This window comes from Giraffa tippelskirchi, chromosome 1 (assembly GCF_054371585.1).
Source record: "Giraffa tippelskirchi isolate mGirTip1 chromosome 1, T2T-mGirTip1v1.2.pri, whole genome shotgun sequence".
In the NCBI taxonomy this organism is placed as follows: Eukaryota; Metazoa; Chordata; class Mammalia; order Artiodactyla; family Giraffidae; genus Giraffa; species Giraffa tippelskirchi.
This window is the reverse complement of record NC_137275.1, coordinates 198,249,511-198,268,160: the sequence shown is the minus strand read 5'-3', so window position 1 is coordinate 198,268,160 and position 18,650 is coordinate 198,249,511. Positions and strand designations below refer to the sequence as shown.

Below are 18,650 nucleotides of genomic sequence, written 5' to 3'. Positions count from 1 at the left end.
ACTCTTTCCTTATTAACTTCTGTCACTGGTGTTTTGCATTTTGTTAAAGATGAAAAGCATTGGAACCAGGTCTCTATCTGAAGTAAACAGGAAAAAATATATGCATTTGTACATGTGTGTGTGTATTTGTCTCTGGATGTTTTTCGCCTGTACAAGGCCCGCAGACCAGCTCTAGGGGGAGCATAGTATTTATTTGGCTTCCTCTTAGGATGTGGCACATATGCTAAATGTGACCACCTCGCTCAGATTAAGATTCCCAGAAAGACCAAGATTGTGCACCCGTCCCTTCTACTTTCTGGCGATGGACATCTTTTGAATACACAGGTCATAGGAGGCTAGTGTTAGCAAAATTTATACAGATGTTGTTTTATTTTTATAGCTCTCCTCCATTTACTGGGTGGCATTTCCTTCAGTGTTAACAGCAGAGGTTAACTGCACACAGACGTGTATGGGGATTCTTGCCAGGTTTTTTTTTCCCCCTTCCCCTCCTATAAATATGTTTCTCCAGATTGCTCATTCTCTGCCTTGGCTGCAGACAGTCTTTTAGCATTCAGATTTAATTGGTTCAGTCAATTCCTGGGCCATCTGCCGAACTGTGTGTGTGTGTGTGTTTGTGTGTTATAAACATGCCGATTATTGCATTCTCTGATAAATGCATTTTAAAAGGAACCAAAGGTGTTCTGATGGGATTTTCTGCACTTGCAAACAGAGACATTCTCTTCTTTGTTGCAAATGCTGATGCAGGCTCTGCTTCTCTGTAGGTAGGAGTGTGTTGACCCCAAGCCCCCACTCTGAAAGACTCCTGTTCTACTCATTTTGCAGCTGACTAAACGGCGCCTTGTGGATGCAGACGGCATCATTAACCCCAGTGCTTTCTACATCTACCTGACTGCTTGGGTCAGCAACGACCCTGTGGCTTATGCCGCCTCCCAAGCCAACATCCGGCCTCACCGTCCTGAGTGGGTCCATGATAAAGCCGACTACATGCCAGAAACCAGGCTGAGAAGTAAGTAGCCCTCCACTGGACCTGCGAGCTGGTGGGGGCTCCTTGCACCCTGTACTTCCAAGCTCAGTTATAGCCCTCATCCGTTGACACCAATTAGGGTTCAAAAGTGTAAACAGAACAATGTATTTCTTTTAGTTTAAAACTCTGGGAGATAGATGAGGATGTGTAATCGAATACAACTCATGCTCTATCACACTGAGAAATAAGAGTCTCTAATCTCTCTTCGTGCCTTTGACTCTAAAACATCCACCAGGCATCTCTCTTTAATGCCAGCTGTTCCATGTGAAAGTTGGGGACGCCTCCAGGTTGAGTGTTGTTTTACTATTGCAGAGTTTTATCACTGGGGATTATATGTTTATCTTAACTTTGTCAACTCTGGTGTTGAAGGGATTTTTGGCAAGTTGAGTCATTCCTATAAGCCACCAAGCACCTGTACTCTGTCAAAGCTGTTTAAACCGGAGCAGAAAAGTCTGTATACAACAGCGTCCTCTTCTTTCACCTCTCAGCCCCAACTTTGAAAGGTGGTTCTGGATGGATTTAATTTGCATTTATGTTACAGATATTAGTTGCTTATACCTTGGGTATAAGGCTGAGGATGGACGTGAGAAAGAAGACAGGTCCCTTTGCGAACATGGCTAGAGAGCAGGCGGGTTGTGCTTCCCTGTATCTAAACCTCAGAGCCTTGTGGCAAGCAGCCAAGGCTTGTCTTAATGAAAATTTATAGTTGAGATTATAATAGGGCAAATCATGTTTAGCAAGTCAGCTGAATGACCCCAAAGGGTCTGGAACACACAACGGCAGTAACTAAATGCTTGTTGTGTGAGGATTTCTTCCCCTGCTGCTGAAGACTTAGCATTGCATTAAAAAAGCATGGAAGGTTTAAGATCACTAAAAGGATAAGAAAGTTAAGCATTTTTCTCAGTAAAGCATGACTTTCAAGTTATTTTGTTCTCATAAGTGATTAAGTAAAATGATTTGAACTTAGTGTTTTCACTTGTGTCAGTTGAACAGAAAAAGATGCTACCACAATTGAGTTCTTAAGTTGTTTAGACCCATTACAAACAATGACTACTTCTAGAAGATTAAAATCTAAGGGTAAATCAATACACAGATCACGGTCTCCTCCTCCACCTGCAACCCCCCACCCCCGCCGAAATCAAAAGCTGATTAACATTTAAAATTTTTTAAACCAAAGACTGAAACTGTAAAGACCTTAAGACTATCAAGACTATCACTGGTATTGTTTGTCCCTCACATTGAAAGAAGAGAAGTGAGCAGACTTTCTTGCTGAGTTCTTTCTCTCCTCATTGTGCTTATGGAGAATCTGGAGACTCACATCTGGGAGGCTAACAGTGGGACGCTTGCTGCATTTTTTCCACCTTTGGACGTAGTCTGTTTGCCTTTCTCAGTGTTGCCGGGAACCCCTGACCCACGGGTCCTCTCCTTGTCGTCTTTTCTGTGCAGTCCCCGCAGCAGAGCCCATCGAATATGCTCAGTTCCCTTTCTACCTCAACGGCCTGCGTGACACCTCGGACTTCGTTGAAGCCATTGAAAAAGTCAGAACCATCTGCAATAACTACACGAGCCTGGGGCTCTCCAGCTACCCCAATGGCTACCCCTTCCTCTTCTGGGAGCAGTACATCGGCCTCCGCCATTGGCTCCTCCTGTCCATCAGCGTGGTGCTGGCCTGCACGTTCCTCGTGTGCGCCGTCTTCCTCCTGAACCCCTGGACGGCCGGGATCATTGTGAGTTTATTCTAAGGGTCTTTGTGGAAGTCAAATTCCTTTCAGCATAGCTCTTTCTGCAGCCGGGAAGTTTTGTTTATGTCTGGGCCTCAGGAGGAGGGTATAGATTGCATCATCCATACTGTATTTATTCTACTGGAGGTGGCGAGGTTCATGCTTAGGTAGAGTCTTTAATGGCCTTAATCTATGTCCCCTCTCCTATAGCATTAAACTTTTTAGGTAAAGATAGGGGAGTTTTTGAGCACGCTTTCCATAATAGAGCTGAGTATAGATTGATACAAACACTCACAGCATAACTAATTGGTTTTTTTTATTAAAGTGTCATTTTGTTACTATACCCATACCAAATATAGAGAAGATTCTTCTAAATGAAGAGATAATTAGAGAAGTTTGGATGGTGGTATATGGATAAATCATTTTAGAGATGGTTTTGTGTGATGTATTTGTTTTAACTCTTGGGGAGAAATGATAAAGTATTGCCAATCTGTTTTTTTTGCATTCTTTCTCTTGAGTATAATGCTTGCAGCTTTGAAGCTAGTTTCGTGTAGAGTCTAATAAAATCATGGCAGTGTTTAAATTCCATGAACTGTGGTATAGCCTTCAAAATGCCAAAATTATAAAAACAGAGACCAGGTCTTGTTTCTGCACCATAAGTCTGTACAGCAGGTATGTTTAAAGGTAAATGTTTAGTCTGTAGGAGTTTTCGTGGTACTTAAGCAATTGATGTTATCCATCTTTCATTAGCTTATTAAAAGAAAGCAAAGGGAACTTTTATTGTACTTGTCTGCTCACCCTTCACTCCCTGCTGTCCCCCACCCCCAGAAGGAAAGATCATTCTCTCCTTCTCTTGTAAAGTTTATTGTTTTATTTGTGTTTTCTCCTCTTTGGCCCAAAAATCTCCAAAGTCTACCTCACCGATTCTTTCCATCTCCCTAGAAATTTTTACAAGGCGGATGAAAGAACGGCAAATAAAAGCTTTTCCCTGGATTTAACTGTTTGCTCTGTCCACCCCAGTGACTCCACATTTCTTCAGAGTGAAGGGGCTGTAACCTGACCCGCATTAGCTGACCAAACGTCCCGTTTCTCCTAAGTCATCCTCACTCAGCCCACGGGCTCTCCAAACAAAAGCAAAGCAACTTCTACGTAAAAGAATATTTATTCAGCCTGTCCTATCAACTTTCTTTAGGATGAAGGGCAAGGCAACCAAAAAAGTTTCAGCTCAGTTACAAGTTGAAGGATGGTCTCTGGTGGTTAAGATCAAAACAGGAGGAAGCGCCTTGTTTTAAACTGTATTAAATTTGTAGCCAGCAGTGAGTACATATCTGTATAACTCTTTATAGATCACACTCATGGAATAGTTTGGAAAGAATTTTTGCAACACCCAGAGTGTGTTTATGCCCAGCCACTCATCCTATGTGTTTTTTTAAAGGTGACAGTCTTGGCTTTGATGACAGTTGAGCTCTTTGGCATGATGGGCCTCATTGGAATCAAGCTGAGTGCCGTGCCTGTGGTCATCTTGATTGCTTCCGTCGGCATTGGAGTGGAATTCACTGTTCATGTTGCTCTGGTATGGGAGATAGTTTCAGTGAAAGCTGTGAAAAGGCAACCTATTTCCTCAAGCTCTTTTAGTTTACAAGTTTGGAACCTTTTCCTTTTCTCCACCATCAAGGAGCACATCTGACACATATCACAGCAAAAGGCTTGGGAGCACAGACATTCCCCAGGAGTGGCTGCAGTTCTGCTGGACTCCTTTCCCTCTGAGGGAATCTAAGAAGCAGGTCATCAAAGGTGGAAGTTAGCCAGGCCGTGTCAGCAGTAGACAGTGTCCTTGGTGTGTCCGAGTGGGCCCAGAAGGATTCTGCTTATTTGGTGTTGTCAGTTGTGTCACAGGTCCTAAAGGTGTCAGCTGTTCCTAGACAGATGTTATATAAGTATGTGTGTGCACAAATACATACAATTTTTAAAACCACAGTAATAAAGCAGGAATAACATGAGACCACACTCATAGGCATGGTGGGCAGGCATAGTTGAGGGTGAGGTGAATTGGCAGCTAAGGAAATACCCTGGGGCTAATGAACTCCCTATTTGAGCACCCCCACCCCCACCCCAGTTCCTTCTACCTCCCGGCCTCCAAATTCATGACAACAGAACATAAAAGAACTAGTGTCGCTCTCCATAGGAATCCTTCCCCTCTCTCTGTGGGCCCAGTCTTGTGAAAAAGGAGGGTAAACTTCAAGAGGAGTCTAATCTATGAGACAAGTCCATCGTATACATTTATCAGAGAATTATTTGAAAGCCCCACAGTGATGTGCAAATTATGTTCCATCCACACTTGTGTTTATAGCCTAAGACCTTGGGTTTACATAGGCATTCAGTAAATACTTATTGACTGAATAAATACTGATGTTTGGAATGCTTGGCCAGGAAACCTAGCACTGGACTTGGATCAGATTACTTTTAGCCTTGCTTTTGCAGTCTCTAGCATTGGGCTCAACACATGGCATATGTGTGTCTACACATGGGTGTCTACTACTTTCTGTTGTCCTCTTTCAGGGCCATATTTATGCTACTTAGGGCTTATAAACTTTTGTATTTCAGAAAGAATGTTTTGTTGCAGTTAACCTGTTCTTCCCCCAGTGTATAATAAAATGGTGATAATATAGAAACAGTTCTCTAAATTTTGAGCCTACCCAAATTACTTTCCTCAGTTCAGCTGGGAAGAAGGAGAGGGAATTTTAAAAAAGAAGAGCTTAGAACTTAGAAAACACATAATTATAATATCATTTCTTTTAAAAATGAGAAAAATTTATATGTGAATTAAAAATCCACAAATCATTTTATTCTGATGTGAATGAAAACCACTCTTTTTGGTGGCTAGCATTACACACAAGGGTGGTCCTAGATCAGATTTTTGTGGTGGAAATGCTAATATCTTTTATTAAACTGTTGCAGCACCCTGGGTCTCTGAGGTAGTAGGAACATAAATATCCTTACCAGTGTTGAATAAACAATGAAGGAACACCTCTACTCCTCGTGCAAGATTTAATCCTGAGAATTTAAGGAGTCTCAAGAGCCAACTCGGCTTTGTGCTGCTACCCCAAGTCTTCATCAAGAGACTATCCACACACAGGACATGGCATTCTTACCACATCCTGTATGTGAATGTCATCAAGGGATCAGTGGGTATCTGGCAGTTTATTGTTCCAGTAGCATAAGGTGTATGCAAGATCAACTCAGTTCTGGCCCTTATGGCCTCATGGCCCAAATACAGCACAGATAGCATGGTCCCAGACCATTTTAGTGCTTTCCTCTCAGGAGAAAAAGATAATTACTTTGACCCTAAAGTCTCCTCAACTCTGAAAGAGCACCACTTACATAGACCCCACTTTAGAGAAAAAACAATACATCTTGGTACACTTTGGTGTAGTTTTATCCATATGTAGTTCTTCATCTATTAAGCAGTCCTTAATGGACGTGTCTTTCCCCAAGACACACATGCTAGGGCTGCAAGGGCTCCAGGCCCTCTTCTCAGCACATCCCAGAGCACCCTGCACTTTCAGAGAGCAAGCTTGTGCCAGGCTCAGCCCTCCCTGTTAGGTCCCGCTGAGGGGAACAGGCAGGGTGTAACAGTAACTAACCCACATTAAAATGGTCTTGGGTCATACTCTCAAGCCAATAGTGTGATATACCAGGACCTACATAAGGTTTCCATTTGGTATCAACAATGCCCTTGACCTAGAAGACCTAGAGAACACAAAAGAGTTGGGACATGTCCACCCATATTTAGAACGGGCTTGATTTAATTTCTTGTGATACTTTAATAGTACTTACATATCCTACAAACATATTAGTCTGAACACAGTGACAGAAATTCTAACCTCAGTATAATCATGAGGAAATACGTACTTGGCACCTCGGTGCTAAGCCCATTTTAAAGTAAGATCTTGACCTTTCAAAAAATCGGGAGAAATGCTGTTGCTTTCACAACTAGAGGTCTCCCATGTGAATAACATAAGATCACTCACATGGGGGAGTAAACTCAAGGGTGAGTAACAGTGAAAAGAAGGGAACATTTCGCTCATTTTTATATAGGTTTGGCATCATTTTTTAATACACTTTCCATCTTTTTTGGGGTTCAAGATTTACATCAACACCAAATACAATCCATTATCATTAACAGGTCAATTTAGTGTAAACCTAGATTTAGCCAAGTTGAGCAACCCCAATTAAACATTCCAATAGCTAGACAGTAAGATCTGAGGGATACAGTGGAGTCAGATGAAACCGGCTTATAGCATTTAAGACGAAGCTGGCCATTGACTAAATGAAATCCAGGAATCTGATCACCCGAACTCTCTGCGCAGGCCTTTCTAACAGCCATTGGTGACAAGAACCGCAGGGCCGTGCTCGCCCTGGAGCACATGTTTGCGCCTGTTCTCGATGGTGCCGTTTCCACTCTACTGGGAGTGCTGATGCTTGCAGGATCTGAATTTGATTTCATTGTCAGGTAAGCGTTGTTTTCTAATGTGTTCTCTGTAACTTACTTCCTTTTGTCTCTGGGCAATTGCAGCTTGTCTTCATTGTGACTCTACTTCCTGCTGAGCCTGCCCCCGCCACAGCTTTACTGAGGTATAATTGACAAAAATTGTATATAGTTCAGGGGTGCAACATGGTGTTTTGATATACATATATATTGTGAAGTGATTGTCACAATCTGTGACTCCACTTTCTTTTGAGTTTATTAACTCCAAGGTGGCAGTGGTAAAGAATCCACCTGCCAGTGCAGAAGCCGCAAAAGACTTGGGTTTGATCCCTGGGTCGGGAAGATCCCCGGGAGCAGGAAATGGCAACCCATTCCAGTATTCCTTGCTTGGAAAATTCCATGGACAGAGGAGCCTGGCAGGCTGCAGGCTGCAGTCTGTGGGGTTGCAAAGAGTCGAACACAACTGAGCACGCATGCGCACGCTGAGAGCCATAAGAACAGGCTCTCTTCTGAGCTATTTTGGGAATATCCTGGGGGCAAAAGATGGAGAGTTTGGGGCTAGAAACAAAGGCAGCGCTACAGCTTGACACCGCATCCCAGCTATTGGTATTAAGGTTAGAAATATCAACAGAAGGAAATGACCTGGTTCCCTTTGACCTTCCATTGTCCTTCAGAACTGTAGAAAGGAAAACATGCAGATACCTAAAATTTTCAGAAATTTTATTCTTTTAAGAAGTGAAGACAGCATACCTTGATTTCATGTTCAAGTTAACCACTAAGATTTAAGAAGCATTTACTGTGTGACTTTGGTGTCAAATTTTTAAAATCCAAGCGTCATTTGGATACATCTTTCTGTTTGGATTTCATGGCAAACAGTTTCTGGTGAATTTATTTAAGGACTTGACTTTGTGAAGTATAAAAGGAGAGCACGTTTTCCTTTTGAAAAGAATTTGAGAACTACAGGGAGAGACAATTTTCTTCTCTGAAGAGCCTCTACAGCTTTTTTAAACAGCTGCTTTTGGATGTAACCCTGCTGCTCTGTGGAGGGTCGAGGCCAGAATCATCAATAAGTAAAAGGTAGTCCAGAATTAGGACCACAGTAAAGCAGAATGAAATGTGAGAAATGACTGGATTGTTAGGGACACTTTGGTAATCTGGAGAGAGAATCTAAACCAGCTTTCCTGATGTGTATGTTGTAATAGGACTTTCAATTCCAAGTGAAAACAAAGAGGATTTTAAGGATTTTAAATTGTAGCCAAAGTTTCTTTATTATGAAAGACGATAGGTCCTTGGCATCATTATGGAGATTTAGCCTTCCTAGAATGAGTGCCAGGGTTGGCTCACTGTCGTTTGGGTGGAGAGTGAGTGGAGAGGTGTAGACCAGTACTTCTCAAACTATAATGTGCTCATGAATCATCGGGGTTCTCTGTAAATGCAGATCAGACTTCATCGGGGATGGGGAGCAGAGTCTGAGTTATTAGCCAGCTCCCAGATGATGGCGCTGTTGCTGATCCTCTCAGCACAGAGGATTGATCCATTAGCAAGCCAATTAGTATACCTTGTTGGCCAGTATCAGGTGGATATATATGCCTAAACTAGAAGAAGGATTTGGTGTGGGTTTTGTTTTGAGCTCTTAATTTGATGTTGACTTTTCCTTCGTTTGAACATTAGTAGTTGTTTCTCTATGATGTACAAACGGTATGTCAAAGAGAGATTCTTTTGTGTAATTTCTCATTCAACACAGTGTGGTGGACACCTCATAAATGCCACTTCACACAGCAGCGCAGCAGTAACGTCGTCCTTGTCCCCCTCTACGTAGCTGTGGTCTGTAGGGGGGAGAGACAAGGTCACGAGCAATTCAAAACCATGGGAAACAGAGTGTGATGGGATCTCAGAGGATCTAACTCAGCCTTGTGGGGGGATGCCAAGGGAGCAACAGAGAAGAAACTTCGCCTGAATTAGAGCAACCATCTGGGACCTGCATGGAGGGCAGGATCCCAACTCTCTCATCTAACCCATGGCTTCTTGTTCTCTCCCAGAGATAGCAGGGTTCTTGTTTCAAGCACTTAAAAGGGCTTCCCATTTTCCAGAACTGGATGGATTAACCTGATAAAGCCCTCACTGAGGTCGACTAAATGAGCAGACATTGTATACACGAAGCCGTCAGAAATCTAATTGGTCTGTTTATTCTACCGTTAGATGGATGGGATGCAAATGTCTTAATGCCTGCTGCTGATATATGCCTCAACCTAAAGTTCCAGCAGTTTACATTAGTGCAAGACATCGGCTGCTTGGTTTTACTAATGCAGCTCAGAAGTTTCTAGTGTTTACAATAGCTGCGAGGTATTTGTATTTTTATAGAGATTCTCTCTCCTTTCATCTAAGGGCGAAACATATATAGGCACAGCGAAGTTTGGAGCCTGTTCCGTTTTATGACCAAGAGGACCGTTAACATATAGATAGCTTGCCCTCCCTCTTCCCAGAACATCCTGAGCTCTCCCCCACCCCAGCCCCCTTCCAGCAAAATTGCCCTAGAAACCAATAGTTACAGAAACGCATGCTTGCATGTAGCCTTCTGCCTCCAGCTGTGTGGAACATCCGCCAGCCACCCTCCCTGGCTGACAGGTTCACCTTGGTATTCGTGAAGGATCCCAGACCTTAGCCCTCAATGGTGGGAAAGCAGGGCCACTTGTGCACTCTCCTCTTCTTCATGGTGCTGCAGCCTTTATGTCTGAATTGGCTGACGCAAAACAAGAGTATTCAGAGATGCTAAATTGTTCAACAAAAGATTGGCCAGCAGAGCAACCCGTCATTGTGGACCGCCCTCCCCCGAAAATGCCCCAGCAACCACAGAATGGGCAGTGTTTTCTTTGCGGAAAGCTGGTTCCAGTGTTCTAAAAAGGTCGCAGTTGGAGCTATTCGGTAAAACTGGAACTCACAGAATTCTAGGCAGAAAGTTGTGGTTAATGAAAGCCCAGGGAAAGCCTTACCTGATACACTGGAGACTTAATTAGAGATTCTGCTCTAAGATGCAGAAGCATTTCACAGTGGATTAGCTGCCTGCAGAAGTGGGCTGCTTTTCCTCCTGGGCTAAATTGTTTAAATTCTACACCCTTCACTTCATTTGTTTGCTTCTGCTGGGTTTTCATGAACGGGGCCCCTCTGCATTGTATTTGTGCTTTCAGTCTGCTCAGCCATTCAGTTCACATTCCATATTTTTGTGTTTGTGTAACACATTCATAAATAACATTACATGCCATGAGATTTCAGCAAATTAACAACCTAATTTTTTTTTTCTTCCCTTCATGAACTAACACTTTGGGTTACGGAATGCAGTCCTCAAAGTCAGAAGGTTAAAAGAAAAACGAAAGTAATCCTGTGCTGAGTTTGAACTGAAGTTTTGTAACAGCCTTTTCACTGGTGTGGGTTTTGTTCATTTTTGGCTCTGACATTTGGGCACATGAAGGGTACCTTAATTCACTTTTGCCATGGTAAATGTTCCTGTTTCCCTTTTATCTTTAAGGTACTTCTTTGCTGTCCTGGCAATCCTAACAATCCTGGGTGTTCTCAATGGACTAGTTTTGCTGCCAGTCCTTTTGTCCTTCTTCGGACCATATCCTGAGGTCAGTAATCATTGCTGGCGTCATGTGCAGCCCACAGGCCATCTGTATGCTGTTTTTCCTGGTGTCAGTCTTAATTTAGATATTTAGGTTTATCCCCATTTTCTGGCTGTTTACTTTTTCAGTAAACAACTCAGTAACTATAGCTTTTTTCTCTTCAATTTATTAGTGTTGGAGGATGTTGTGTTGGTTTGGTTTGGTTTAGGTTGCTTTTCTTTTGGTTTTTTGAAACCTGGTGATGGGCAACCTAAGTGTTATAGGTCTCTATCAATGAAGCATTTTCCACTCAAGATGAATATCTGGGTTTGAACTGGAATGAAAAGGGCACAACCTGCCTTTCCAGTGTGTGAAAACAGAGGGCAGTCCTTCTGCTCCAGCTGTCAGGCCCAAGGGTCCTCGAAGTGGCAAGGATTGAGCTTAATGAATACAGAGTAGTATGGGAGGCCGGGAGCGGGAGTGAGGGAGGGCAGCGACCCCTGAACAGTCCTGTGCTTTGAACCTTGAGTAGAGCCACCAGGTAAATGGATGATAACACCTGACATCCGGAATCCCCTGAAATAGGTGTCTCCAGCCAATGGGCTGAATCGGCTGCCCACACCTTCTCCTGAGCCACCCCCCAGCGTGGTCCGGTTTGCTGTGCCCGCCGGTCACACAAACAACGGGTCTGATTCCTCTGACTCGGAGTACAGCTCTCAGACGACTGTGTCGGGCATCAGTGAGGAGCTGCGGCACTACGAGGCCCAGCCGGGTGTCGGGGGCCCTGCCCACCAAGTGATCGTGGAAGCCACAGAAAACCCTGTCTTCGCCCGCTCCACTGTAAGTCATAAGTCACCCCAGGAGGCAGCCCCTGCCTGCTCCGAACAGCAAAGCTCAGGATGCAGAAAAAAAAAAGTATAGGTTAGGTGGAATCATACTATAAAAATGGCAATTTCATATGGTTGTATCTCATACGGATTGAAAAGGGCAGGGGCCAGGATTGGAGACTACACAAAGCGTCCATCAGCATGTATCTTGTTTAAGAACCAGAGGTAAAGCATGCCTTGCTTTCCCTACCCACCCTCCCACCCTGATTTTAAAGCTACATACATTGTAGGATGATATTAATTTTAAAATATAATGGTATTTTTATTGCCAGCAGAAGTTATTTTTTCTCCCTTCCATCTCTGTTACCTTTAATTGCCCTTAGTATAAAATTACTTAAATCACTGTTGTCTGAGACTTCACCAGAAGCTTTTATGGCTCCAAGCTCTCATTCTAGGTGGCTGGAAGGAGCGGAGAAGCTGAGAACCAGCCTTCAGTAATTCAGGAAAACCATGAGCTGCCCAGGAGCCTCTTCTCAGAGGCTCTGAGAGCCCCAGCTACATTCTCCCCTCTCTGCGCTCCCTAGGATGTTCTCAGCCCCCCAGGCCTGGAGCACAGCACACAAAACCCAAGGAAGGTTCTAAGGCTAATGTTGCTCCAACTGGGGGCCTCCTGCTGTCCCTCCAGGAAATGGGTATTCCAGTCCCAGGCCGGAGCTGCCCTTCCATGAAAGAGAGAGAGGCCAACCAAATAACCTACATTTTCCTCCCCTGACCCCCCGTGACGATGCCTGCTGAGCTGCAGTGTGAATCTGGTTTTGTTCAGCGGGAGCCTAAAAATAGGTACAAGCTGAACGACTTTGAAGTTGGTCACGGTCCTTTTGATTGATGTGGCCACTGTGTGGCTCCGTGCTTTGTATAGAGACCCAGAAACCAGATTCCTAACAACAGGACAGAGCAGTGCTGCCCCGTAGAACTTTCTATGACAATGCAAATGCTCTCTCTGCCTGTACTCTCCCGTGCAGCAGCCACTGCCCACATGTGGCTGTTGAGCACTTGAAATGTGGCTAGTGTGACTAAGGGGCTGAAATTTTAATTTTAGTTAACTTAAATGTAAATAACCATATTCAACAGTGTAGGTATAGACAGTCCTGGCAATGTCCTGAGTGTGGGTGAGCCGGGGCCAGGCAGTTGGCAATTTTAGAAGAAGAGGAACTCCAGATCTGACTCGACCCGGCAGGGTGGGGTGGCAGACTGGGAGGGAGGCAGCTGGATGCTTAGACCACAGCCCTGCATTTATGAGCAGCAGCCCTATGCATCCAGCCAGCTGTGCTGGAGAAAGCCTACACGCAGGATCCAAGTAGGGCGCTCCTCTGCCACGTTGTTGAGGTTCTAAGAGAATGGGTTTTTCGTCTGTGGGTAGAAGGCCCTTGTTAGCTCCCCAGGGCACTCCCAACCACTTGTGGGGTTGGCTGAGCTCTAGTTCAGAAAGAGCTGTGTGTGGGTGGCCAGGCAGGAGCCAGAGCCAAGAAAGAAGGGGGGGCTGGAACAGCAGGGGGTGGCGCCCAGCCCGGGGTTAGCACTGGGCCTGTTTCAACCTGCCCTTGCTGTCTGCAGGTGGTCCATCCTGAACCAAGGCATCACCCACCCTCAAATCCTCGACAGCAGTCCCACCTGGACTCAAGGACCCTGCCACCTGGACAGCCAGGACAGCAGCCCAGAAGAGAAACCCCCCGAGAATGCTTGAGGCCGCCTCCCTATAAACCGCGCAGAGACGCTTTCGAAATTTCTACTGAAGGGCATTCTGGCCCTAGCAATAGGGACCGCACGGGCCCCCGGGGAGCCCGTTCTCACAACCCTCGGCATCACAACCCAGCGTTCACTGCCATGGGCAGCTCCATGCCCAGCTACTGCCAGCCCATTACCACCGTGACAGCCTCGGCATCCGTGACTGTTGCCGTGCATCCTCCGCCCGCCCCCGGGCCTGGGCCCAGTCGGAACCCCCGAAGTGGGCTTTGCCCAGGCTACGAGGACTACCCCGAGACTGACCATGGGCTGTTTGAGGACCCCCATGTGCCTTTTAATGTCCGGTGTGAGAGGAGGGAACCCAAGGTGGAGGTCATTGAGCTGCAGGACGTGGAATGTGAGGAGAGACGCCAGGGCAGCAGCTCCAACTGAGGTGGGCGGGGTCGGCGGGCAGGTGGGCAGGGCTCTTCAGTGGTCCCTCAGCTTCCATGGAGACGTGGTTTTGATCTCTGGGTGGGGAAGATCCCCTGGAATAGGAAACGGCAACCCACTGCAGTTTTCTTGCTTGGAAAATTCCATGAACAGAGGAGCCTTGCAGGCTGCAATCCATGGGGTCCCAAAGTTGGACACAGCTGAGCACACATGCTCTCAGGAACTTAGAGGGATGCAGATAGAGGATCCTCCTGGGGCCCCTGGGCACTGATGTGTCACAAACAGTGACCTCTTAACCCACAGACAGGGTTTCCTGTTCAAGCTCAGTCATCCTTGGAGAACCAGTGAAATTCTAAATTGGGTCTGTCCCTTACTGGGCTTCCCTGGTGGCTCAGAGGATAAAGTGTCTGTCTGCAATTCAGGAGACCTGGGTTCGAACCCCGGGTCAGGAAGATCCCCTGGAGAAGGAAATGGCAACCCACTCCAGTACTCTTGCCTGGAAAATTCCATGGATGGAGGAGCCTGGTAGGCTACAGTCCATGGGATTGCAAAGAGTTACACATGACTGAGCAACTTCACTTCTCACTTCACTTACTGTAAGCTTGTGGAGGGGGCAGGGTGTTGGTGCATCTCAACAAAGATATTGATAGCTGCCCCTTCACCTATTTTTCAGTCTTCTAAAGCCATATAACAGCTATGTCTGATCAACGCACATTACAAAGTGACCACCTCCCTGTCCCCAGCCCCCAGATCAAGGAAGGATCATAATCTGCCCCTGGAAGCCCCTCATGCCCTCACCCCAGCCCCCACCATCCTGATTTCTAAACCTCAGACTCATTTTGCCCGTGTTTGTGCTTTATAAATATGGACTCACAGACCTGTTACTTTGTTTGACTTCCTTTTTTCTTTTAAAGGGTGAGTAAAATCTGAAGCAAAGAGGCCAAAGATTGGAAGCCCCTCCCTACCCCTACCCCACCCCACCAGAACTGCTTGAAGAGAAACACGGAATTAGAAAGGTGTGCTGTGCCAGAGAGCAGTTCATCGTTACTGTAACCGATTGTATTATTTTGTGAAATATTTCTATAAATATTTAAGAGGTGTACACATATGTAATATACAAAGGAATGGATGTAAAGTAGTGTGATTTACTGGGGTTTCTCCACTCCTGCCTCCAGAGTGGGCAGTGGGGGGATCACAGAGGGGCCCCTCCCTGTGTGTACATTGGTCTCTGTGCCACAGCCAAGCTTAACTTAGTCTTAAATTTCAGCATATGTTGCTGCTGCTTAAATATTGTATAATTTACCTGTATAATTCTATGCAAATATTGCTTATGTAATAGGATTATTTTGTAAAGGTTTCTGTTTAAAATATTTTAAATTTGCATATCACAACCCTGTGGTAGTATGAAATGTTACTGTTAACTTCCAAACACGCTATGCGTGATAATTTTGTTGTTGTTTAATGAGCAGATATGAAGAAAGCACGTTAACCCCGGTGGCTTCTCTAGGTGTAGTTGGGTGCGATTCTCCTGTTTGGCTGTGTGTGTGAATACGTGTGTGATTTCCTAATGTACTGTACTGTGATTTTTTTCTTTTTTTTTTTTTGTTTCTTTTTACTGTCTGTAACCTTTGGTGGGCTCTACCTTAGGATATTTCTAGTGCTAGTGGTGGTGGAGGGCTAGCCCTAAACATTGCCTTATCCTTTTGCCAGATTCGCTTCAAGTTCAGGGCATCTGTTAAGATCATTGGCTGCCATCCAGACACCCCAACTCACGCTTCAGAGGAGATGAGTTCCTTTGCATGGACCATTGTGGTGTATGTTGGAACCTCAGGGTACAGAGCTCACACCTCTTCATCTTCATTGGTATTAAAACCTAGAAAACATGCCTAGTGGGGAGCCTCAGCTGGGCTGTGAGCATATCCTCTAAGTATGCAGTCTTCATTATACCTCTCTTGTAACCAACACATAGCACACACATACACACACACACTACCACCACCACCCAAGTTTAAGAGTGGATTAGAAGTCTTTTGGAGACAATGACCTCTTAATTCTGGGTCTACAGTTAGCCCAGAGGTGATGGTTTGAGTCCCTACAATTTAAACTCCCTCTCTTGCTAAATTGCACAGTTGGTTGGGGCTTTCTGGATTTGTTTGCATCCTCTTTATATAGTGAGCATCCAATGTGGTGATACGGAGTCGGAAATTCTATAGGATATGAGCTTCAGAAGGATGATTCTCCACATGTTAATACTAACATTATAGGTGCACGCTTCCTAAAGTAACTCATCTCCCTCCTCTCACCATCATTAATACATTTATTGAAGACTAGGAAGATGCTAATTGCATACCACCCTCCCCCCCAATGAAGAATGTATATAGAGACATGTCTCTCAACCAGGCATTATTTTTAAAGATTTGCTTCCATATCAATTCTGTTGCCTTGCTCTGAGGTTTGGTCTTCCTAGGCTCTTAGCTAGAGACCAGCAAATGTTGGGAAGCACTTGGTACCCAAACTAAGCTACTGTAGGAGTGCACAAATGGCAACTCCCATTATGCCTCCTGTTTCACATGGAAAATGTTCATCGAAAGGCAACAGCCCCCAATAATACCAGCAGTGTAGTGACCTCAGACTCTAAAACTCGCCACAAGACTGTGGCTGCCAGATGTATGTGTTAATATGCCAGGGGTCCCAATGGCCCCACTGCTACTGTTTGGTGCCTCTGTCAGCTACACTGTCTGTCTACCTAACACTAGGCTCTGCTCAGAAAACATATATCCTGCATTCAGGAGAGAGATGATGCAGAATTCAGAGGTCTGCTTCCCTCTGGCTCGAGGCATGCCTCGCTCCTTTCCTGAGCCCAGCTTGTGTGGTGCGTGACTGCTTGCCTGGCCCCTGCTTTCTGCACAGCATAGAACTTTCTCCGATAGTCACATTGGCAAAGGGAGAACTCGGGGGCTGGCAGGCAACCAGAATTTCTCTCTCTTTTATAAAATAGTTTTATTTTGTCTGTCTTGTTTGTTCATTTGGATGTTTTAATTTTTTTTTAAATCTTTGCTGATATTTATAATTTTGTATCATAAGAATGTTTTCCTACAGTATTTGTCATGCCAGTTTATAACAGAAAAATGCAGGGATTTTATTTCTATTGGAAACACTATTACAGCTATGTTTTACTTTTGAACAGAATTTTTATTTGTATAGAGTGCTTACTAATGTTAAATAGTTCAGAGTATATAACATTTTCATTAAGGACTCATGGTAGGTTTTAGTGTAAGGAGTTTAAAGGAAATATTCAAACTGGGTCTCATTGTCTGCCAATTTTGGCAGGAATGGGTTTGTGTCATTTCAATTACAAAGATAAAAGTATGCCATATAATTTATTTATATGAAAATTTATTTTTGTAGTGTACATAGTAGTCATCAAGTCTTTTGACAGAAGTATATTTTTAAAGAATTTATATGTGATGAATCCATAATGTCTGGAACTTTGCTGAGACATGAGTGGGGCACACTTTTCATTGTAAAGTACAGCAAGGAAAAGAAAATGTCTTAACAGTGTTAAGAGAGTGAGATTGAGTGAATATTCATGCAGTTGTGGAATGTGTATTAGTTACAATTTGTGACCTAGTGTGGTTCTCATTTTAAACCTCGGAAGGCAAAAATGTACAAACTCTCTAAATGTTAATGTTCAAACACTGATAGAAATTCTAACATGAATAAAAAATAATATAACTTGTTGGTTATGTCTTTGTTTATGGAATGTTTTTTAATTAGAATATCTTACAAAGGCAGTGAGCGTGTCAGGTCATCATAAACTTTGTTGTTTTTGTCTGAGTAAACTCATTAAATACTCATTTTTTGTTCTTCATGGAGGAATTATTGACATAGGAAGAGTTTTACATTTTTATTTTCTGTCACCAGGAAAGCTCCTAAATTACCCTACAAAATGATCCCTACTGTCATCTCTTAGCCTTTTTAAAATTTTTTTCGTGTGTGTGTGATGCCTAATAAGGGAATATTTATAAATCCAATTTAGTGATTATTAAAGGAAGGTGTCATATTTAAAAACAGTATAGCTGACAATATGGGACTGATTGAACATGATACAAAATATTTTTTCTGAGTATTTATCATATGATTATACCTTGTCTTCATCATGTTCTTGTTCAATCGCTAAGTCGTGCCCAACTCTTTGCAACCCATTTTTCTTCATCATAGGGCTGGAGAAAAGTAAGACTAGAAATAGCATCCCCATTTTACAGCTGAAAGCAGGGAGTGGTGGGAAGAAATCAAATTACTATCAGCGTATGGTAAGGAGTCAGCAGACTATAGCCTATGGGCCGCCTGTTTATATACATGGGCCGCCTGTTTATATAAAGATTTATCAGAAGACAGACACACCCATGCATGTAGAGATTGTCCAGTGCCACTTACCAGCTACATCAGCAGAGTTGAATAGTTGCAGCACAGACCATATGGCCTGCTAAGCCTAAAATATTTACTAACTGGCCCTTAAGAAAACGTTTGCTGACCTATCTTAAGGTTACCATAGCCCAGTGTTGCTCACATGGGGTGCCTGGATTGGCAGCACTCACATACTTTGGAAGTTTACTAGAAAAGCAGATTTTCAGGGCCACCCCAGACCTACTGAGTCAGAATCTTGGGACTGAAGCCCAGGAATCTGTGCTTTCATAAGCTGTCCTGGTGGTTCTGATGCACCAGCAAAGGCAATCTCTAAATTCCTTCCAGCTGAATGTGGCCTTGGTTCTATAATTTGACTCCAGCTACATAGCCAGTGCAGGCTGGATCTGGAAG

The 18,650-nt window shown here is 44.1% G+C and overlaps 1 protein-coding gene across 5 annotated transcripts in view; it reads left to right on the top strand.

Annotated features, from left to right (window-relative positions):
- PTCH1 (patched 1) overlaps positions 1-17,578 on the top strand; it is a 71,185-nt gene extending 53,607 nt beyond the window's left edge. For 4 of the 5 annotated variants that reach the window (XM_081522829.1, XM_081522819.1, XM_081522803.1 and 1 more), the window contains 8 exons: positions 823-1,006; positions 2,471-2,751; positions 4,181-4,318; positions 7,116-7,258; positions 10,758-10,857; positions 11,416-11,670; positions 13,272-13,833; positions 14,747-17,578. In XM_081522829.1, the coding sequence (XP_081378955.1) occupies positions 823-1,006; positions 2,471-2,751; positions 4,181-4,318; positions 7,116-7,258; positions 10,758-10,857; positions 11,416-11,670; positions 13,272-13,832 (1,662 nt within the window). In that variant the 3' untranslated portion in view covers position 13,833; positions 14,747-17,578. The remainder of the gene's footprint in view (positions 1-822; positions 1,007-2,470; positions 2,752-4,180; positions 4,319-7,115; positions 7,259-10,757; positions 10,858-11,415; positions 11,671-13,271; positions 13,834-14,746) is intronic. The other variant, XR_014062853.1, reaches the window with a different exon arrangement.
- The last annotated feature ends 1,072 nt before the right edge of the window (positions 17,579-18,650 follow it).